Source organism: Homarus americanus, unplaced genomic scaffold (genome assembly GCF_018991925.1).
Source record: "Homarus americanus isolate GMGI-L3 unplaced genomic scaffold, GMGI_Hamer_2.0 scaffold19318, whole genome shotgun sequence".
Classification (NCBI taxonomy): domain Eukaryota; kingdom Metazoa; phylum Arthropoda; class Malacostraca; order Decapoda; family Nephropidae; genus Homarus; species Homarus americanus.
In genome coordinates this window covers 5,018,960-5,030,191 of record NW_024732238.1, presented here as the reverse complement: position 1 = coordinate 5,030,191, position 11,232 = coordinate 5,018,960, and the positions used below count along the sequence as shown (strand labels likewise).

Here is an 11,232-nt window from a genome sequence, read left to right as displayed (position 1 = left end):
ACCCTTACCAAGATTGATTTCCAGTGGAAAAAACTGCATCACACAATCTGGACAGAAACATCTAACACCCTAAAATTGTGGTCAGAAGTGGCAAATTACAGAGATGCGACAGGTGAAAACCCTTACCATGATCTGGCTGAAATTGCACTCGCTGCCTTATCTCTTCCGCATTCAAACGCAGATGTAGAGCGCACATTTAGTAATATGAACTTTGTGAAATCAAAATTGCGCAACAAAATGAAACTATCGACATTAAAGGCAATTCTTACAATAAAGTATGGGTTAAAAAGACAGAACACCTGTTGTGCAAGTTATGAACTTCCTAGTGATATTTTAAGAAAGATAGGGACTGTGGAGGCATACAGTTACAAGAGAACCTGAACCAAGCACTTCACATGCTTCCAGCTCTACAGTTGTTCACACTACCAAGAGGACTGGGATGCAATTACTATTGAATAATAGGTAAGTGTGCACATTAAACTTTAAAAAAAATAATATTTTTATTTTTACACAATGCATTTTATTTATACTCCGTCCATTATAGTCGGCATTATGAATATATTATTTGCATCAAATTACTGAAGGGGGGGAATAATAGCTAGCGACTTTCCATGGAAGATTTAGCGACATTTAGCTACTTTTAGGTACCAGCCTAGCGACATTTGAAAATCCGAGTTGGCAACCCTGCCTTTGGTCTGGACAGTAAACAAACACATGTGAGGTCTGCAACTGTACCCTAATACTCTCAATATATCCCTATCCTCTAACTATATTAACTCAGATTGAAAAGACGAATCCATGACGATTGTGCATTAACTAAGAGTGTAGATATTAATTTGTATGATAAGCCAGAGGGAAGGAGATAAGTCAATAAAGAAGAGCCACGATGGGAAGGTCTCGCCTGAAGTACAAGTCGCGGCCCACCGTTGTGACTGATGACTCTGAGTTAAAGAAGGTAAGGTGGTAGTTATTAAGGTGGTAGTTATTATGGAGTTAATGGATTAAATTAGTGCCATATATTTTGACATAAAATTAGCTTGGTTAGATAGAGGGAATTGCCTTTTAAGAACTAGTGTATAAACATTGCCGTCAAACCTGAAAACAAAAGCAAATTTATTTCCATATTCACAAATCCATGAGAAAGTTGTCTTAGGAGACTTAAGATGGCAGTGAATAAAAATGATTTCCTACCTGTAGCCTATCTATTTTTTTCAATATAATTATTGACGACTGACCCACGTCCGACTTTTCATACAAAACCATTATAAAAACGCTGCAATTTCACTGTTTTATAGTGGACACTGCCGTAGTTTGTGCAAATGTGTTAAAAACTGGGGTTAATATATAGGACTAACCCGCCAGGGCTGCATAGCGACGATGCGGCCATATCATCTCACGTCCAGAAATTGCCTCAAATTTCACCATAGCATAGTAAGTTCTTTCTGTTTACTATACCGGGGAAGTTAAGTAAAGTTAGGTAGGTTTGTTTGGTTTGGTTGGTTAGGTTTGTTCTTCACAGCCACAAATATTAAGTAGTGTTTATTTTAAAAATATCAATTTTTTAACATATTTCCATTAACTACAACGGTGTCCACTTTAATATAACAATGAAAATCCGGCGTTTTTATAATTGTTTTCAATCAATTTCGCTCGTGGTTTAGTCCTATATAATTACCCAAACTGGTTATTTCTAAATTAAACCTAACCTAACCTTAGTTGAAATGAAAAACAAGCAGCAGAAGCATTGTTAGAAGACCTCACCAACATAACCAAACAAACCTACCGAACCTTACCTAGTTTCCTAGCCAGAGCTCCCAGTATATTAAACAGAAAGAACTTGCCATGATATGGGATAATTTTAATTTTTTTATGGACGTGAGAATAGCGTCCGTACCAAAGGTTCTTAGGCATAATCTGAGCATCGGTGTTGATCTGGCCCGGGCGGCAAAGTGTTTTGAATATATCAGTATGATTGGCTGTTTACGGTATATCCTGGGAAGAAAATTCATCTCCACATTACCGCCAAGAAGACAAGTAGTGTGCGCCTAGGTGTCTAATTATATACCAAAGGAAGCATTTGCACAAGAATTGAGTATCATATCAGAACTCACTTATGAAAATATAGTAAGAAAATAAACAGCAAACCAAATAACTCGTCCGTGGTTCAGTCGTCAATATTAACCCAATATATATGTTAGTGTCAGAATTTCAGTAGCTTGAATGCCTTCCAGATTAAAGTTGAGCTTGAATCATCAGACAAGTATGATGCGAGTAATGCTCTGGTTCTCCCATCCCAAAAACGTGCTACGAAAAAACTGCGCGATAAATCTACAGGCCCAGTCAAGCTCCTGTCTAAGAAGAAACGGAAACATTTGGAGAAAATTGTGGATCAGAAGAATAAAAAGGAAAAGGTGAGTATGATATGACAGTAATACTTCATTTTATCCTCCAAAGAAATAAAAAATCCATGACATTTAAATACTTGTATAATTTAGTTGTAGCTGTTCATCTTTGTAATTTACTTTTGTTTTGTTGTATTTAAACTTGTAAGAAGAGGATTTTATTTTAACATCTGTAAATTAAAGATTAACCCTTTCACTATGGGGATGCCACATTTTAAAAATTATTTGGTTAAAGCGAGACGATTTTACTCAGGTCTTTAACGACCCCATATACAAGAGGTTAAGAAGTTGTTATTTTTTCATCTCCCTTTGCTCGGTAGCGTGCCGGCCTCCTCACAGCACTACAGGAAGTTAAGGCTGATCCAAAGGACTTGATGAAACTGACTCAACTGCAAGAAACCCAGACACTCGGGAGGAAAAGGTTTAAGACAGAAGATTACACCGCGCTAACAAATAATGAAGTAGAGGACGAGGAGGGGAAGGTGCTTAGCAGTGTGAAGGGACGAAAGCGAAAGAAACCCTCGAAGGAAGAGGATAAAGAACAGAAGGATAATAATGACTTAAATGTTGTTCGACTTGGGGTGAGATTTTGTTTTTTATGCCCAATAAAATTTCTGTGACGAGTTTTTGCCAGGCTGTAGTTATTGTAATGGAATGGAAGTTGAGTACAGTACACAGTTCATGTCAGGGGTTGGAGTAAAGGAATTAGTAATAAAATGCAACTCTCGTGTGATGAAAGATAGAAATTATTGATGATAGTACAGAACAGTACTGTTAGAATCTAATGAAGTAAATAAAAGATTTATTCAGATTATTGAATGCTATCATTACCAATGAAGTGATAATGTCAGTACTGTACTGTGCAGTACTATGAATGATGAAGGTAAGCTGTACATGTATGATATGGCTTTTAAAAAATTTCAATAATTCTCCCAAAACATTTTTTATATATGGTTTACTCTCCCTAACTGCTTCCAACCTCTTGAAGTTTCTGTATCTCTTGATCCATTCCATTTAAGATTGGAAGATGACTGGATATGTTTAAGTATGCCGTGTCTTATTTGAATATTTTGCAGGAATTATCTAGCAGTAGTGATGAAAGTGATGATGAAGAGGAAGAGCAAGCTAAAGAAAGTGACACAGAGGTAATAGGAGAACTTAACGGAGAACAGGAACAGACAAAAGACACCAGTCCGGCAGCTGAAGCCGACTCAAGTAGAAGTGAACCAGCAGAAACACAGTCAAGTAAGGCAGATGCTGTTGAGCCAGTGAAGCAGCCGGCAGTGTTCATGAACTTAAACCGTCTAGCTGAGGTTCAGGCAGCAAGGCTCAAGCTTCCTATCCTAGCAGAAGAGCAGGTCATTATGGAGGCCATCAGTGAAAACCTTGTTACGGTTATTGTGGGAGCGACGGGTAGTGGCAAAACAACACAGATTCCTCAGTTTCTGTATGAGACAGGATATACTAGGTTGGTACTGTACCTGTAGTTAAGCTAATTATGTTGTGAGTATTAATCACACACATTTGTACGAGAGTTTGGTTTATTAATTTTGTTGATGCAGTACCGTACAGCACTGTATCTGTAATGATGTTAATTGTATTAAGACATGTCATCATGCACATTTGTTCTTGTAATTTTTGTTGTAAATACTGTGCAACCAATGTATTATGTACTGTACATATATACACTACAGTATAATCACAATTTACTTTTAGCAACGGCAAGATGATCGGTATCACCGAACCAAGACGTGTGGCTGCTATTTCAATGTCTCAGAGAGTTGCACACGAGATGAATTTATCATCAAGAGAGGTGTCCTATCAGATACGATTTGAAGGTAATTCAACTTCAGATACGAAGATCAAGTTCATGACAGATGGTGTCTTACTGAAAGAAATCCAATTGGTAAGTCTTGCTCAGCTTTCTCAGTTTTAAGTGCCTTGTGGCTAAAATTCTCTCTGTTTTTCAGTCCGAGTCATCTATATTTGTTAACATGTTAGCCCAAGTTTGTAGTCTTCATAGTAACGATGTCTAGTAAGAAGAACAATGAATCGTTTGAAAAGAATAATGCCATGTATACTTCTTATACCTGGCAATTTAGATTTAGTTAATTTTTATGGTTTGCTGGTAGTTATTATTGTGACTATGAGTGCAGTCAATGCAGTTATCATGATTTATCTACTTTAGAGTCCTTGATGGGTTATAAATATCAACAAGATTTATCTTTCACCAGTTATATCCTTTATCAGTTATATGATTCTAAAGTTGATGCTAATGAATAGATAATGCACAAATTGAATACCGGTATGTTTTTTATTTAATTTTCATTGTTTTTTGAAGAAGTAGCAAATATTATTTCAATTTATATAATTGAAAGTGGAGTATTGTATGGGATGTAACTATTTTTTTTTACTTAGTTTTAGTGATGTTGGTAAATATATATTGTACTACTGTATATGATGGTGTTTCATTCTCAGATTTATAATGTACTGTTCCCAGACTCACAGTGTTTTCTTCTCTCATTACAGTACCATTTTTTAGAGTTTGTCAATAATAACTTCCTTCATTACCCTATTAAACATTATTGTAATACCAAGCTTGTGATAATTATCCGTAAAATGTAATATATTATTTTAAGTTGCAGGAAGATAGTTTTCTGTAATCTTTCTATGGTTTTCTTATTTATTTGCTCCTCATCATTTTTTAAGATTTTTGTGTATTATTCGGACTTTATAGTAATGCCAATCTTTCTCACCTGTTTGTTCTTAGGACACGGAGAAGATTAATTACCACCAAATTTAAATGTAAAGTTACTTGAAGATCTAACCAGCATTTCCACTCTTTTAGTATAAATTGATACATATTAAAATTACACTTGTATCTTAATATGAAGTTGTGTGATGAATTATTATGATGATGATGATACATGTTGCATTACTTTACAATTATTTCCAACAGGATCCAACACTAAAGAAATATTCTGTGATAGTCATTGATGAAGCCCATGAGCGCAGTGTCTTCTCGGACATTCTGATCGGTATTCTCTCGCGGATCATCCCAAGGCGACAGGCCAAGGGCAAGCCATTAAAACTCATCATTATGTCGGCTACGCTGAAAGTTGAGGATTTCACCGAAAATGTTCGTCTTTTTAAAGAACCAAAACCTCCAGTTATTAAGGTTTGTGACTAGAATTTCTCATTGGGTGGAGATAGATAAGTGTGTGTGAGAAACAGTATATTGTGCTTTACATTAATGGGTAGTACTGTACTGTATTAATTGTGTAAGAATGGATGTGCTGTGAATATCCTTTTTTATTAGCATAGAAAACTGCATTTCCTCATGAATATTGAACTTTCTGGTATCATCATGATATACACACTGACTTCTTTAATCCAATATGATAAGCAAAAGTATCGGAGGTCCTTGTTATATGTTGTACAGTACTTGTATACGTTATTTCATATATACATCACAAACATTGGAAGAAATTTTCATGGCACAGTACGTCAATTGTTTCACAGATACACTAGTTGTTTTTTATGATTATTTTTAATACTGGATCTCTGGATGTTGTCTGTAATCGTCTTGTCTTATGTGTTGGTGGTTTGAGTTTAGAGCAACTCGTGCCCTCTTTCATTGTCAGTCATTTATTCGCACTTCTGAATTACCTGAAGATTAGGCACCCCAACTTATTTCACCTGATGGTTAAACACCTTAATGCTAACCTAAGCAAACCTATTCTTCTCTAACCTAACCCCTACAGGAAGCATTAAGGTATTTAATCTTCAAGTGAAATAAGTTAGGGTGTCCTATTACTTTTGATATTCCCATTCCAGAAGAAGGCCTCAAGATTTCCCATTGGATATACAGTACAATTGAAGAAGTTCGTATTAAAACAGTTTTTCATCAGTTTTATGTCAAAACTCCAGGTTGATGCGAGAATGTTTGACGTAACGATCCATTACAACAAACGAACTGCTGAAGATTATCTGGGAGAAGCGTACAAGAAGGCCTGCAAGATTCATCGTCAGCTTCCCGAGGGGGGCATACTGATCTTCCTGACGGGTACGCTTGAGGGATTGGTTGATTTCTCCCTCATGGTTTTAGCTGTATGACACATTATAAAATTTTCTCACATGTTATGATTATTATCCCTTTTATGATACTAGGGCAGGTAGGTTTATTATTGTTGAGCTTTATAATGCAGAGTGGCAAGGATAGGCAATGTGCCCTTTAATTTTTTTAATAGGTATTACATAGAGGAATGTATGCCAGTGTTCATTGCAGTAGATATTATTTTTTGGCTGATCGTGTGAAACCACCATTTACAGTTTATAGTAAACAGAAACATATCCATCTGTGTGACTGATCCAAATGTCAGGCAGTATTCCATTAAGAATAGAATATCAGCAAAAGACTTTGGTAAGTGAAAGAGGTTATGCCTTGATTGATAATGGGAAGTGAAAAGATAATATTACTTTGTTTTTAAGAGACTCTTAAGTCAATTTTTTTCTATTTTCAGGTCAGCAGGAAGTGAACACTCTGGTCCGCAAGTTACGGGCAACATTCCCCGTGCATTCTAGCAGTAAAGATGAAATGAGAAAAGAAGTGAGTGGATTTAGAAAGAAAAAACTTGAGATTAAGGCCAAGAGGAAAGCAGATAAAGAGTCTCCTGTCAAAAAGATTGTGTTGCCTGAAGTGAAACTGGAGAAGTAAGTTTTGTTTTCTTTTTTAACCTTTAGAAAGGCAACCATTAGTAGTGAATGTCACTTGTCAGTTGATGTTTTGTGCATTCCATTTTTTGCATCTGTGGTGGTAGGTTATGCAGTCCTTAATGGGTAATAAATAGGATTTAAAGCCATAATGGCAATAACAGTCACTGATACCAGCCATGTTAGAGAAGAGTGAAAGAAGGTCTGAGGTTAGTCTACACAGGTCCCTAAATAGTCACAAACCCAACACATGGGGGTTAAAGAACCTGATTAAATGACAGAGCCAGAGTCATTGCTTTATACAGGTATATGAGAAAATATAATGGATGTGGCCATGTCTGTGTAGTTAAGTAAAGCAAAAAAAAAGGCTTGAGCAAGTGATGAGATCTGAATTGTATTGTTATCATTTTCATATGAATTCAACGATAATTTCAGCTTCTCATCTGCCCTGCCTGATGATGCTGAGGGAGACTTTGCCGAAGATGTGGCGGATTTGGAGGACCGAGGAGCTGTAGATCATGGCGATAGTGATTTAGATTTGGACGAGGAGGAGTACGACATAATAGCAGGGAAGAAGAGGTTTGGGGAACAGGGCGAGCCAGAACAACCTCTCTGGGTCTTACCGCTCTTCTCCATGTTACCTCCTGAAAAACAACAGATGGTAGGAGTCACTTGGTGTCTTTGTACCAGTATACTTTCAGCAGTAACATACAAACATTTATTTCCAAAAGACTGGTAGATGACATTGTTTTACTGTACCTTACTAATTTTTATCATAGTATATGGTGATGTTATTTTTACCTTGTAGATGATGTTAGAGTTCACCTGAAAATTAGCCCCTTCCCCTAGCTTATTTCACCTGATGATTAAACATGCAAAGACCAATGGTGAAGTGAACAAATAAGTTGGAGGAGCTAATCTTCAGGTGATCTTATGAATGTTATTAATTCTTTTTTGTGTACTGCATGTGTAAGCTGAGGATTTAATGAGCTTAAAGTCTGTCAGTTTGTCTGTTTATTAATGTAATATTATGAAGAGTTAATATTCTGTCATTTTTTAACAGGTCTTCCGGCCACCGCCAGAAGGTACGCGACTATGTGTTGTAGCGACCAATGTAGCTGAAACGTCCCTCACTATACCCAGCATCAAATATGTAGTAGACTGTGGTAAAGTAAAGGAGAAGGTAAGTCCCTGTTCTGTGGGTTGGATATATGAGGCAAGAAATACACCAACAGCACAAGTGAAAAATACCATAAAACACAAGTAATGTTTAGTAATTTTGTTATAAATATAATGGTATAATTAACACATCTTGGGCCACTTTGTTGTTTGTCTTGTTCTTGCTTGGAGTGTTTGTATATAATTAGTGGTTAGATGAATTATAGTACAGTGCTATGTTGAAATATACCAATAAATGTACAGAAAGATTGTTCAGTACTCGCCGAATGCTGTTGTTATATGGACTAATTATTGTCACATAAGATTATTTTTTTAAATATTTTCACATTATTTTTTGTATCAAGAGTTGTCCTTAAGTATTGTTGACAGTGTTTTGTATGTGTGTGCTCTTTCATACTGCATTTCTCTTAGTCACCTAATTTGAGGAAAGATTAGATTTTTTTTAAAAGATATTTATATTTGACAGGTATATGATAAAGTGACTGGAGTGTCAATGTTCCATGTAACGTGGACCTCCCAGGCCTCAGCCAATCAGAGAGCAGGTCGAGCTGGCAGGACGGCTCCAGGTCATTGTTATCGTCTGTATTCCTCAGCGATATTCAATGACGAGTTCCTCAAGTTTTCACGTGCTGAAATCCAGCGACGTCCCATTGATGATCTGGTGCTAGTGATGAAAGCCATGAATCTTCCTGTGGTTAATTTCCCATTTCCCACACCACCCGAGTACCTACAGGTGATGCCTTTTGACCAAGGATTTTTGTCGTGTGGAAAAAATTAAATCAGAAATCTCTTTGACATTTACATTCCAGTAGGTGTTTGCAATACTGTACGTTTCTTGTCTTCATCATCATTATAAAAAACTAGTAACTAATTTAATGTTTATCTGGATATAAGTTGGGTTAATAGGTTTCCATTTTCATTATATGTTTCATTACAGATTTGTCATGGCATAAAAAGGTTGTTAACTTTAGGTGCTTTAGAGGAACTGCCAGACCCAGCAGCAGGATCACTGCCTAAGTACAAAAAGATAAAGACCCAGAAAGCTAAAGGTAATTTATCCTACACAAAGATGCCCAGAGTGAAAGAATTTTTGTGAAATTCATAGGATTATTATACTCCATGTTAAAGAGACTTATTATGCCACTATAAATTCAAAATGGGTTTATTATTCAGCTTCAGTAGACTTATTACATGAAAACTGTTTACCTTTATATTTTCAATTATTTTGTGATTCTTACTTGATGAAAATAATAGAGAAACAATCACTAAATTCTTGCCTTGCTGTGGAAGGAGGATACTATAGCAGAAATCATATGTTACAGCACAAAGAAATAGGGATTGCCAGTTTGTGTTTACTGTTGTTTCTGGTTAGCCTGTAGTATAGTGGGAAAGTGCTTCAGTTAAAATAAAAAACACATTTGATATAAGTGTTCATAGCTGGTAATTAATAATAAATTGTTTTCCAGACTTGAGTCGCATCACCTCCTTGGGCAAAGCCATGGCAGCGTTCCCACTGGCTCCTCGGTATGGTAAAATGCTTGCACTCAGCCACCAGCATTCCCTTTTGCCATACACAGTTGCTTTAGTGGCAGCTCTTACAGTTCCTGAGGTCCTTATAGAAACTCCTCTTGATTTAAAGGAGAATGTAAATGGTAAGTAAGATTTTAGGCCCATTCATAGAGGGTGACATTATGTATTCCCCCAAGAGGTGTAAAGACAGTATCTCTTGATCTGTTTATGGTACTTTTATCAGGCCAACTTCATCCTACACCCATGTCACACTCTCAGATGAAACATTGTGCATTGAAGGACTTAGAAATAACAATACTGTACTGTACTGTTTATGATATAGATGGATAGATAGAATTACACTTGCTGTTTTCTGTAAAATTGTGTTCGTCTTCAGATGTACGGAAGAGATGGCGGACTTTAAGGATGTCATGGGCAGGTACAGGAAATTCCAGGAGATTAGGAGATGTCATGGTATTACTTCGAGCTGTTGGTGCGGCCGAATACGAGGGCGGAGCACGGGACTGGTGTGAAAATAACGGACTACGGTCAGTACTTCAACGGGGAGATTCTTTTATTGTCCTATACCCTTGTAGACTCTGTTTATGTTCAGATAAGCTAATATTCATAACTCTAAATAGATATTTCAAATACTGCTTACAGATATTTTCTTGAGACTTTCTAGAGATTTACATTGTATGAAATTCATGTAAACGATTGACATTGCTATAATATTACTATGACTTTTGTTTCTCCCAGTTATTTTCCTACTTTCATGAGGTCTATTAAAAGAATAATATATCTTGGCAGCTAATTAACTGAACAGACTCAGGCATGTTGAACTGCACTTGTTTCTGTTCATCTGTCCATCCACTAATATTTTTTCCATCCCAGAATTGTTTAAAAAGTATCCTATCTAGGACAGTGATAATTACTTAAGGGCTTCTTTATGTACTTTTGACACCAGTGGGGTCTAATTTTACCAACATAACTCTAGTTTACTCTGCTTTTAAGGTGAGGGGTGATTGCAATGTAATTAGCACTTCACCCATGGGGGATAATATTTATTTTGGAAATTATTTCAACAGACACAAAGGAATCACAGAAATCCGCAAATTACGCCGACAGTTAACAAACGAGATTAACCTTATCATCCCATCGTGTGACCTTATTTTGGACCCTCACATGGCACCTCCTACTGATGACCAGGTGAAATAGTGTTTGGTAATAGCCCTTGAAGTCTACAGGAAACTTATGAAATCCACACCCAAATTAATGGCAAAGCTAATTCACTGAGTTCATAGAAACTTTAGTCATTGCCTTTAGAAATGTGTTGTTGAGATCATGGGATGAACATTTTGAGCATTTTTGAACTGTTGTAAATGATATTCTCTATTATTTCCAGTTTTTGTGGTCATCTTGTGGAGTA

At 36.4% G+C, this 11,232-nt stretch overlaps 1 protein-coding gene across 2 annotated transcripts in view; it reads left to right on the top strand.

Moving 5' to 3' along the window:
• Positions 1 to 688: 688 nt before the first annotated feature.
• Positions 689 to 11,232, top strand: part of LOC121868363 (probable ATP-dependent RNA helicase kurz) — a 17,167-nt gene continuing 6,623 nt past the window's right edge. For both annotated transcript variants that reach the window (XM_042368888.1, XM_042368887.1), the window contains exons 1-15: positions 689 to 955; positions 2,232 to 2,411; positions 2,723 to 2,983; positions 3,479 to 3,870; positions 4,119 to 4,308; positions 5,362 to 5,580; positions 6,333 to 6,468; positions 6,926 to 7,115; positions 7,551 to 7,776; positions 8,179 to 8,298; positions 8,761 to 9,027; positions 9,232 to 9,343; positions 9,761 to 9,946; positions 10,201 to 10,351; positions 10,892 to 11,012. In XM_042368888.1, coding sequence (XP_042224822.1) covers positions 887 to 955; positions 2,232 to 2,411; positions 2,723 to 2,983; positions 3,479 to 3,870; positions 4,119 to 4,308; positions 5,362 to 5,580; positions 6,333 to 6,468; positions 6,926 to 7,115; positions 7,551 to 7,776; positions 8,179 to 8,298; positions 8,761 to 9,027; positions 9,232 to 9,343; positions 9,761 to 9,946; positions 10,201 to 10,351; positions 10,892 to 11,012 — 2,820 coding nt within the window. In that variant the 5' untranslated portion in view covers positions 689 to 886. The remainder of the gene's footprint in view (positions 956 to 2,231; positions 2,412 to 2,722; positions 2,984 to 3,478; positions 3,871 to 4,118; positions 4,309 to 5,361; positions 5,581 to 6,332; positions 6,469 to 6,925; positions 7,116 to 7,550; positions 7,777 to 8,178; positions 8,299 to 8,760; positions 9,028 to 9,231; positions 9,344 to 9,760; positions 9,947 to 10,200; positions 10,352 to 10,891; positions 11,013 to 11,232) is intronic.